At 40.3% G+C, this 12,026-nt stretch overlaps 1 protein-coding gene across 1 annotated transcript in view; it reads right to left on the reverse strand.

The window, feature by feature from the left end:
- PDE11A (phosphodiesterase 11A) overlaps positions 1-12,026 on the reverse strand; it is a 427,416-nt gene that overhangs the window by 264,113 nt on the left and 151,277 nt on the right. Inside the window, exon 4 of the mRNA XM_086359943.1 lies at positions 1,077-1,217. Coding sequence (XP_086216069.1) covers positions 1,077-1,217 — 141 coding nt within the window. The remainder of the gene's footprint in view (positions 1-1,076; positions 1,218-12,026) is intronic.

Raw genomic sequence — 12,026 nt, forward strand, 5'->3', positions numbered from 1 at the left:
AGTATTAAAACGGCACTTCATTGCTAGACAGTTCCTGGTCTTTGAAAAGAGTTCACAGCAAAGATATTAAACTGCTGCTGAGGGTGCAGACATTTAGCTTCAAGAAGTTAGATGGATGATGGTCATTATTTTCAATATTGCTGTGTATATACCCAGCAGACTTCCCACAAAGAGCCAGAGGACCTAGAAGACCCTGAAAGCCAAGATAAGGCAGGCCCGAGGCCGAGGCTGAGGCCAAGGTCTGCTTGCCCCTGAGGTGACAGTAAGTAGCCCCTGCATGAGGAGGGAAGGAGCCTCCGCCTCCTGACTGGCGTGCACTGAGCTAGTGTCCACAGGCCCGAGGCAGCAGTAGAAGAAGGTGGAAACGTGGGAAGCAGCAGAACAAACCTCTGCAGGAGAGTGCTGCCCCACTGAGGCTGGGGTGACTCCACTGAGCATAAGCGCAAAGAGCACTGCTTCCCACTCCCCCACCCCCACCCCCAGAAGAGGGCTGTGGAGTATCGTGTGGACTGCAGTCCATGCTCACACGTGCTGAGGGCCTTCCCTTGCTGTGTGAGTTCAATGGGAGGCTGGCAGCCTAGCTTCTCTTCTCTTCAGCTGCGTGAGTTTGGGCAACCCCTTCCATCCCTTGGGCTTCCCTGGTGGCTCAGCTGGTAAAGAATCCGCCTGCAATGCAGGTGACCTGGGTTCCATCCCTGGGTTGGAAAGATGCCCTGGAGAAGGGAAAGGCTACCCACTCCAGTATTCTGGCCTGGAGAATTCCATGGACTGTAGAATCCATGCGGTTGCAAAGAGTCTGACAGTACTGAGCCATTTTCACTTTCCCTTCCCCATCCCTTAGCTGCCTCATCTGTGTACACAGAGTTCCACTAGACGTCAATGTCGTCAGAGTTTCTCAGAGGACAGCAGATCAAGACTGAAGAAACACATACGGGAAATAAAAACTTTACTTTTAAAAAGTCACCTCATGTTAGAAGAGTCACAAAAGAGTGGGTCAAGTCGCGATTTCACGAACTTCGTTACAACTAAACTAAACTTTACTTCCTTAACACAGATGACAGATAAAGATGACTTACTGGTGATTCGATGTCCTCCAGGAGTAAAACAGAACAGCGTTCACATTTCAACAGTGTTTGGGCCCGATGCATTATTTTCTTGACAATTTTCTCCAGGTCGGTCTGTTCTTCAAAGAGGTCATTAACCACCTCTAACAAAGCCTAGGAAAGAGAAACTGGATGTATTTAGGTGGCTAAGGGACTGAATTAAAATTTGTCCCTCAAAAATTCCATTTCGTCTTTGCTATAAAAATATAAATATTTTTATGTGGCTAAATTTTAGAGTGTTTATGTTTGTTTTGACATATTTCCATCGTTTCATTTCATAACACAGTCTTGAATTATAAAATATAACTTGAGAATAGTGCCAGTCCATGTGTGTGTGTGTGCGTGTGTGTGTGTGTGTGCTTAGGTCGCTCAGTCGCTCATTCATGTCCAACTCTTTATGATCCCATGGACAGTAGCCCACCAGTCCATATAATCCCACATAAATTCCTCATATATCTATATGACTATGTTCCATACAGTTAATGACTACATGGTCTCATATAATCATTACCGACAGGCTTTTCTGCTTCTACAGTAGTTTTTCTGCAATGTTTTAAAAAAACATGACTGGGTTTAAAAATCAACATTTTATGAATACCAAATACTTGATTCTCTCCAAGGCACATTTATTTCAGAAAATTACAAAGCATCTCTTCCTCACCATCTGGAAGAAATAGCTTCATCGTCAAACTAAAGACTTATTTTCAGTAATATATATCTCTCACAGAACTATTAAAGAATTATAGTAGTGGATGCTAGTTAAGTTTCAAAACCTTCAAATATATATATATATAAAACCCCTATTAATCCCTCTACACAAGAAATTTGTCCAGGAGAATATTTAAATGCCATTATACATCTCAAAAAGAAAACATCATTAAAAATTTATTAAATAATAAAATAAAAAGCATAAAAATTAAAGAAAAAGCTTAAATTCTAACTTGAAAACTGTATACTCATTTAAAAATGAAATTGTGATAACATGTCATTTTATTCAGCTAAGATAGCTTGCAATTTATACACTGAAATAATATTTATTTAGAATTTTTAATTACATGGATACATTTAGAGATTGAAGAACAGTGAGCCATTTACAGGTAGTAGATACTTTGCCTCTATCAGAGCACAATCAGAAAATTACACAGCCAGTGAACTGGCCAGAGGATGCTTTATTCAATAGAATTCAATATGATGTCTCCAATCTGACCTGTCACAAAAGGATTTCATGGGTTTTCAAATTCACATCTATTCTGATAGGTGGTGTTGACTAATTTTCAACTTTGGTAATGTATTTGATTTGTCCTGAAACCATTTGAAACATGAGAATTTCTTCTCTGAGTCAATTCAGGTACAAAAGTATTTGAATGAGCTAAGGGATCCATGAAATGAGTCTACTTCCCTGAGCAACTCAAAGCAGACCCAAAATCTTGGACAGCGTTTTCTCTAAAGAGAGCTTGTGACTGGCTAAGGGCTATGCATTGCTCTATGATTCCCAAACAAAGAGAAACACTATGAGTTTTAAGTGTATTCTGTCCGTTTGGCATTTGGGCAGCAAATCGCTGTAAGAGGTCAATGTGTGGTAATTTCATGTGCAAATATAATATTAAAAATGAGGCAACTGTCTGCATAATTACCAACAAAATCCCTTGTTATTAAGGGAGGGGACATTATTTCCTTAATCATCCAGACTAGTTCTTCAGATGGATCATATTAACTGAACAATTATTTAACTTTTCAATTTGTTGTGACTGCATGGATGGGGCCTCTGGGACCCATATACAGGAACATTTATCTCAGAGGAAAAGCTAATTGTGCCTTGAGTTTTGTACTGACAAATCGCATTATAGTAATTTTATTGTTTCTAATTAAAAATTGCTGCTTTACTAACAAGTGATAAAAGTTTCACAAATAACAATGCAGACTGGCTCCACATAAAAAAGAGAAGAAAATCTAGGATGACACGCAATGCTACACACACAGAAGCTTTGCACACAGTTGAACGCTCCCTGTTTCTCAATGTCATTTGCATGTCCCCAGCTCCTTCTTCTTCAGACCTTCTTTTGCTCCTGGACTCATCCTTGGACCTTTTCCCTTCTCTTATCCAGATATTTTTCCCACCTGTACCCTAGTTTTAAATACCATCTATATGCTGCTGCTGCTGCTAAGTCACATCAGTTGTGTCCGACTCTGTGTGACCCCATAGATGGCAGCCCACCAGGCTCCCTCATCCCTGGGATTCTCCAGGCAAGAACACTGGAGTGGGTTGCCATTTCCTTCTCCAGTGCATGAAAGTGAAAAGTGAAAGTGAAGTTGCTCAGTCGTGTCCGACTCTAGCGACGCCATGGACTGCAGCCTACCAGGCTCCTCCATCCATGGGATTTTCCAGGCAAGAGTACTGGAGTGGGGTGCCATCGCCTTCTCCGATCTATATGCTGATGGTTCCCAAATAATAATCTCGAGTCTTCACATCTCTCCAAAACTCTAGACTCCCATAGCCAACTGTTTACTTGCCACCTGTACAAGCCTAAAGTTGTTTTCATTCATTACCCATATCAGTAGGCCTTGTATGTTTCACTGATAAATTTTTTGGAGACTCTCTCACTTCTCACTGTCCAGCTACATTATTTCTCCCCACTCTCAGCTTTATTGAGATATAATTGACATAAAACTTTATATGAGTTTAAGGTGTACAATTTGATGATTTAATACACCTATATATTGCAAAATGATTACTACACTAAGGTTACTTAACACATCCATCACCTTACATATTTACATTTTTTGTGTGTTAAGAACATTAAGATTTATTTTCTCAGCAATGTTCAAGTACATAACGCAGTGTCATTAACTATAGTCATCACACTGAATACTAGATCTCCAGAACTTACTCATCTTATATCTAGAAGTCTATATACTTTGACAAACATCTCTCCTTTTTCTAGACACTCCAAGCTACTGGAAACCACCATACTACACTCTGCTTCTTTGAGTACCGCTTTCATAGATCCAATATATATGTGAAATAATACAGGCTGGATCATCGAAAAAGCAAGAGAGTGCCAGAAAAACATCTATTTCTGATTTATTGACTATGTCAAAGACTTTGACTGTGTGGATCACAATAAACTGTGGAAAATTCTGAAAGAGATGGGAATACCAGACCACCTGACCTGCCTCTTGAGAAACCTGTATGCAGGTCAGGAAGCAACAGTTAGAACTGGACATGGAACAAACAGGTTCCAAATAGGAAAAGGAGTATGTCAAGGCTGTATATTGTCACCTTGCTTATTTAACTTATATTCAGAGTACATCATGAGAAATGCTGGGCTGGAAGAAGCACAAGCTGGAATCAAGATTGCCAGGAGAAATATCAATAATCTCAGATATGCAGATGACACCATCCTTATCACAGAAAGTGAAGAAGAACTAAAGAGCCTCTTGATGAAAGTGAAAGTGGAGAGTGAAAAAGTTGGCTTAAAGCTCAACATTCAGAAAATGAAGATCATGGCATCTGGTCCCATCACTTCATGGCAAATAGACGGGGAAACAATGGAAACAGTGCCTGACTTTTTTGGTGGGGGGGTTCCTGAATCACTGCAGATAGTGATTGCAGCCATGAAATTAAAAGACGCTTACTCCTTGGAAGGAAAGTTATGACCAACTGAGTTGAGTTCACTTCAGTTCAGTCACTCAGTCGTGTCCGACTCTTTGCGACCCCATGAATCGCAGCACACCAGGCCTCCCTGTCCATCACCAACTCCCGGAGTTCACTCAGACTCACGTCCATCGAGTCAGTGATGCCATCCAGCCATCTCATCCTCTGTCGTCCCCTTCTCCTCCTGCCCCCAATCTCTCCCAGCATCAAGGTCTTTTCCAATGAGTCAACTCTTCTCATGAGGTGGCCAAAGTACTGGAGTTTCAGCTTTAGCATCATTCTTTCCAAAGAAATCTAAGGGCTGATCTCCTTCAGAATGGACTGGTTGGATCTCCTTGCAGTCCAAGGGACTCTCAAGAGTCTTCTCCAACACCACAGTTCAAAAGCATCAATTCTTCGGCGCTCACCTTTCTTCACAGTCCAACTCTCACATCCATACATGACCACAGGAAAAACCATGGCCTTGACTAGACGCACCTTTATTGGCAAAGTAATGTCTCTGCTTTTGAATGTGCTATCTAGGTTGGTCATAACTTTCCTTCCAAGGAGTGTCTTTTAATTTTATGGTTGCAATTACCATCTGCAGTGATTTTGGAGCCCCCAAAAATAAAGTCTGACACTGTTTCCACTGTTCCCCCATCTATTTGCCATGAAGTGATGGGACCAGATGCCATGATCTTCATTTTCTGAATGTTGAGTTTTAAGCCAACTTTTTCACTCTCCTCTTTCACTTTCATCAAGAGGCTTTTTAGTTCCTCCTCACTTTCTGCCATAAGGGTGGTGTCATCTGCATATATGAGGTTATTGATATTTCTCCCGGCAATCTTGATTCCAGCTTGTGCTTCTTCCAGCCCAACATTTCTCATAATGTACTCTGCATACAAGTTAAATAAGCAAGGTGACAATATACAGCCTTGACATACTCCTTTTCCTATTTGGAACCAGTCTGTTGTTCCATGTCCAGTTCTAACTGTTGCTTCCTGACCTGCATACAAATTTATCAAGAGGCAGGTCAGGTGATCTGGTATTCCCATCTCTTTCAGAATTTCCCACAGTTTATTGTGATCCACGCAGTCAAAGTCTTTGGCATAGTCCATAAAGCAGAAATAGATGTTTTTCTGGAACTCTCTTGCTTTTTTGATGATCCAGCAGATGTTGGCAATTTGGTCTCTGGTTCCTCTGCCTTTTCTAAAACCAGCTTGAACATCTGGAAGTTTACGGTTCATGTATTGCTGAAGCCTGGCTTGGAGAATTTTGAGCATTACTTTACTAGCATGTGAGATGAGTGCAATTGTGTGGTAGTTTGAGCATTCTTTGGCATTGCCTTTCTTTGGGATTGGAATGAAAACTGACCTTTTCTAGTCCTGTGGACACTTCTGAGTTTTCCAAATTTGCTGGCATATTGAGTGCAGCACTTTCACAGCATCATCTTTCAGGATTTGAAATAGCTCATCTGGAATTCCATCACCTCCACTAGCTTTGTTCGTAGTGATGCTTTCTTTTTTTTTTTTTTTTTTTTTTTAATTTTATTTTAAAAAAAAAAATCACATGCTCCCCATCCTGAACCCTCCTCCCTCCCAACCTCCCCATACCATCCCCCTGGGCCTTCCCAGTGCACCAGCCCCAAGCATCCAGCATCGTGCACTGAACCTGGACTGGCATCTCGTTTCATACATGACATTTCACATGTTTCAATGACATTCTCCCAAATCTTCCCACCCTCTCCCACAGAGTCCATAGGACTGTTCTATACATCAGTGTCTCTTTTGCTGTCTCGTACACAGGGTTATCGTTACCATCTTTCTAAATTCCATATACATGCGTTAGTATACTGTATTTATGTTTTTCCTTCTGGCTTACTTCACTCTGTATAATAGTCTCCAGTTTCATCCACCTCATTAGAACTGATTCAAATGTATTCTTTTTAAGGGCTGAGTAATACTCCATTGTGTATATGTACCACAGCTTTCTTATCCATTCATCTGCTGATGGACATCTAGGTTGCTTCCATGTCCTAGCTATTATAAACAGTGCTGCGATGAACATTGGGGTACACGTGTCTCTTTCCCTTCTGGTTTCCTCAGTGTGTATGCCCAGCAGTGGGATTGCTGGATCATAAGGCAGTTCTATTTCCAGTTTTTTAAGGAATCTCCACACTGTTCTCCATAGTGGCTGTACTAGTTTGCATTCCCACCAACAGTGCAAGAGGGTTCCCTTTTCTCCACACCCTCTCCAGCATTTATTATTTGTAGACTTTTGGATCGCAGCCATTCTGACTGGTGTGAAATGGTACCTCATAGTGGTTTTGATTTGCATTTCTCTGATAAAGAGTGATGTTGAACATCTTTTCAAGTGTTTGTTAGCCATCTGTATGTCTTCTTTGGAGAAATGTCTATTTAGATCTTTGGCCCATTTTTTGATTGGGTCATTTATTTTTCTGGAGTTGAGCTGTAGGAGTTGCTTGTATATTTTTGAGATTAGTTGTTTGTCGGTTGCTTCATTTGCTATTATTTTCTCCCATTCTGAAGGCTGTCTTTTCACCTTGCTAATAGTTTCCTTTGATGTGCAGAAGCTTTTAAGTTTAATTAGGTCCCATTTGTTTATTTTTGCTTTTATTTCCAATATTCTGGGAGGTGGGTCATAGAGGATCCTGCTGTGATGTATGTCAGAGAGTGTTTTGCCTATGTTCTCCTCGTAGTGATGCTTTCTAAGGCCCACTTGACTTCACATTCCAGGATATCTGGCTCTAGGTGAGTGATCACACCATCATGATTATCTGGGTCGTGAAGATCTTTTTTGTACAGTTCTTCTGTGTATTCTTGCCACCTCTTCTTAATATCTTCTGCTTCTGTTAGGTCCATAGCATTTCTGTTATCGAGTCCATCTTTGCATGAAATGTTCCCTTGCTATCTCTGATTTTCTTAAAGAGATCTCTAGTCTTTCCCATTCTGTTATTTTCCTCTATTTCTTTGCACTGATCGCTGAGGAAGGCTTTCTTATCTCTTCTTGCTATTCTTTGGAACTCTGCATTCAGATGCTTATATCTTTCCTTTTCTCCTTTGCTTTTCGCTTCTCTTCTTTTCACAGCTATTTGTTAGGCGTCCCCAGACAGCCATTTTGCTTTTTTGCATTTCTTTTCCATGGGAATGGTCTTGATCCCTGTCTCCTGTACAGTGTCATGAACCTCAGAGCTTATTAAAAGGCAGAGACATTACTTTGCCAACAAAGGTCCATCTAGTCAAGGCTATGGTTTTTCCAGTAGTTGTGTATGGATGTGAGAGTTGGACTATAAAGAAGCTGAGCACCAAAGACTTGATGTTTTTAAACTGTAGTGTTGGAGAAGATTCTTGAGAGTCCCTTGGACAGCAAGGAGATCCAACCAGTCCACCCTAAAGGAGATCAGTCCTGGGTGTTCATTGGAAGGACTGATGTTGAATCTGAAACTCCAATCCTTTGGCCACCTTATGCAAAGAGCTGACTCATTTGAAAAGACCCTGATGCTGGGAAAGATTGAAGGCAGGAGGAGAAGGGGACGACAAAGGATGAGATGGTTGGATGGCATCACCAACTCAATGGACATGAGTTTGGGTCAACTCCAGGAGTTGGTGGTGGACAGAGAGGCCTGGCATAATGCAGTTCATGGGGTTGCAAAGAGTCGAACACGACTGAGAGACTGAACTGAACTGATCTTATTTCACTTAACACAGTGCCCTCAAGTTTCATCTATGTTGTCACAAATGGTAGGATTTTCTTCTGTTATGGCTAAATAATGCTCCATTGTCTGTGTGCATGTGTGTATCACAATTTCCTTATCCATTCATCTATTAATGGACACTTAGGTTGCTTCCATATCTTGGTTATTGTAAATAATATTGCAATGAACATGGGAGTGCAGATATCTTTTTAAGCCTGCAATTTAATTTCCTTTGGATATATACTCAGAAGTGAAGCTGCTGGATCGTATGGTAGTTCTATTTTTAATTTTTTGAGGAACCTCCATATTGTTTTCCATAGTAGCTGCACCAATTTATATTCCCATCAACAGTGTACAAAGAGTTCCCTTTTCTCCACATCCTTACCAACACTTGTTATCTCTTATTTTTTTGATAACAACCATTCTAAGAAATAGGAGGTGATATCTCATTATAGTTTTAATTTGCATTTCCCTGATGATGTTGAGCATCTTTTCATGTGTCTATTGGCCATTTGTATGTCTTCTTTGGAAAAAATGTCTTTTCAAATCTTCTATTTTTTAATTGGATGATTTGGGGGGTTTTTTGGTTTTGTTTTGTTTTTGCTATTGAGTTGTATGAGTTCCTTATATATTTTGGAGATTAACCCCTTATCAATACAGATGATTTGCAAATATTTTCTCCCATTCCATAGTTTACTTCTGAATTTTTTGATTGTTTCTTTTGCTGTGAAGTTTTTTTGTTTGAGGTAGTCTCACTTGTTTATTTTTGCTTTTGTTGCTTGAGCTTTTATATCAGACCCCCCAAAAAAATCACTGGAGCTTTCACTCATATTTTCTTCTAGGAGTTTTACAGTTTCAGGTCTCAAGTTTAAGCTTTCAATCTATTTCAAGTTAATTTTTGTGAGTGATGTAAGATAGAGGTCTAATCTAATCTCATTCTTTTGCATGTGAATATCCAGTTTTCCCAAACCTTTTATTGAAAAAAACTACTTTTTCGCCATTGAGTATTCTAGGCTCCCTAGTCAAATAGATGTTGACTCTATATGTATGGGTATATTTCTGGGCTCTTAATTCTATTCCAGGAATTAACCTGGTGGCAGTAAAGCATCTGTTTGCAATGCAGGAGACTTCGGTTCGATCCCTGGCTTTAGAAGATCCCCTGGAGAAGGAAATGGCAACCCACTCCAGTACTCTTGCCTGGAAAATTCCATGGACAGAGGAGCCTTGTAGGCTACAATCCATGGGGTCGCCAAGAGTCGGACATGACTGAGTGGCTTTACTTCACTTCAATTCTATTCCACTGGTCTGTATGTCTGTTTTTAATACCAGTACAATACTATTTTGATTACTGTAGCTTTGAAGAATAGTTTTAAACCAAGAAGCATGATGCCCCCAGCTTCGTTCTTCCTTAGGATTGTTTTGGCTATCTGAGGTCTTTCCTATCTGCTCTTTAGATACATGGACCCAAGCTTCTCCTACCTCTGGGCCTTTGCACTTGATATTTCCACTGCTTGGAATCTTCTTCCTAGATCTTTGTGTGGCTTTGCTCCTTCATTTCATTTAGGTCTCTTCTCAGATATTACCTCTTCACAGAGACCTTCTTGATCACCTTCTGAAATAAACATCATCCTAAACTACCCTTCAGCAACCAGTCTGTATTCCATTATCTCACTTTGTTCTTTTTTTATAGCACTTACCACCACCTGATACTATATTATTTTTTATTTGCTTGTTTGTCTGCTATCTATTGTTTCATCTAAATGATAAGTTCTATGAAGGCAGGGACTTTAATGGACAGTGTCTGAAGAGGCCCACAAAATAAATATTTGTTGAGTGAGTAAATGAATACATGAGGATGCAAAGATTCATAATGCATGAAGTGTTCCTTAAGGAATTCAAAATGTAGTTGGAGAGGAGTGCCACTGATAAATATTATACAGTGTGATAAGGATCCAGAATAAAACAATGGCAGTAAATATAAGACAAAATAATAAGCAAAGAAGGAAAGATTAAGTGGAACACTGAGCTGGGTCTTCAGGGAAATGCAAAATGAAATCAGTAGGAGAAAAAGGTTGACATGAGGCATTGAAAGCAGAGGGAGAAATATTACTAAGAGAATGAGAAAGTGAAACAGACTATTTTCTGGAAATTGGGGTCTATACTGCTGGAGTGCCCAATTGTCAGGAAGCATTTAACAGGAGGCTTCCAGTGTGCTGTTTTGGATCTGTCAGGAATTCTCTGTTCCTTATTAATTCCTGAATATTCAGGGATTAAGAGGAGAGTCAAGCCTCTCCCGGGGGCCGAGAGATCCAGGCATTTCCTTCATTAGTTTTCCTATACGGTGATAAGTATCCTCTTCCTTTTTATGAACCATATGGTAAAAGTGATTATTTACAACCCTCTCGCTTTCATATGGATGACCTCATGTTTCCTTGATAACTTGTAAGTTTTGATTTTATCTCTGCTGAAAATAGCTATCATGTAAGACAGTATAAATACCTACACAATGTTGAATAAAACACCTTTGCTCCATCAGAGCTTTGGTCCCCGTGTCTTTCCCTCTCTCTCTCTCTCTCTCTCCCCCTCTCCCCCCTCTCTCTTTTTCAGGCTGATCCCCTGGAGCGCAGAGGCTCTCTGAGTTCACTTTCCTGCCCAGGTTTCTGAGACCCTCTCAAGAAGGTGCTCTGTGCCTTCACCCCATCGAGAGGGCGCCTGAGGCCTCCGTGAACAGAGCAAGCCCCATGTCAGGGACTTTACTGGCTTTCTGCATGAACCAAGGAATATCAGCCTCTTTTTCTCTCCTTTACTTTCTTATTGGTAATGGACCAGACCATCAGGTTCTGGTCCATTAAAGGACCTCAACACCCAATGAAAGGAGGAGAAGGGTAAGACATGGGGCTAAAGATGAAAACAGGATCCAAATCAGAGAAAAGGTGTCTTATGCTGTGCTAAAGAAAATGGCTGTAGTTGTCAATTGTTTCCTGTGAAATATTCGTAAATCATAATGCTTAGTAAACGAAACTTTTAATCAATTTGATTACCAATCAACTGAGGGTTTCCAACCTTTATGAACAAATTCTTGTTAAATATATTTCTAAATTATGAAAGTAATGTCCCTATATTTAAAAACAGAGTGAGTCTAATATATTTAACCTCTACTTGATTGTACCTGCCTCTTGAGAAATCTGTATGCAGGTCAGGAAGCAACAGTTAGAACTGGACATGGAACAACAGACTGGTTCCAAATAGGAAAAGGAGTACATCAAGGCTGTATATTGTCACCCTGCTTATTTAACTTATATGCAGAGTACTCATGAGAAATGTTGGGCTGGAAGAAGCACAAGCTGGAATCAAGATTGCTGGAAGAAATATGAATAACCTCATATATGCAGATGACACCACCCTTATGGCAGAAAGTGAAGAGGAACTAAAAAGCCTCTTGATGAAAGTGAAAGTGGAGAGTGAAAAAGTTGGCTTAAAGCTCAACATTCAGAAAACGAAGATCATGGCATCCGGTCCCATCACTTCATGGGAAATAGATGGGGAAACAGTGGAAACAGTGTCAGACTTTATT

The sequence above is a fragment of the Bos grunniens genome, chromosome 2 (assembly GCF_055505025.1).
Source record: "Bos grunniens cultivar Pamir isolate PY7600 chromosome 2, Bosgru_T2T1.0, whole genome shotgun sequence".
Lineage (NCBI taxonomy): Eukaryota > Metazoa > Chordata > Mammalia > Artiodactyla > Bovidae > Bos > Bos grunniens.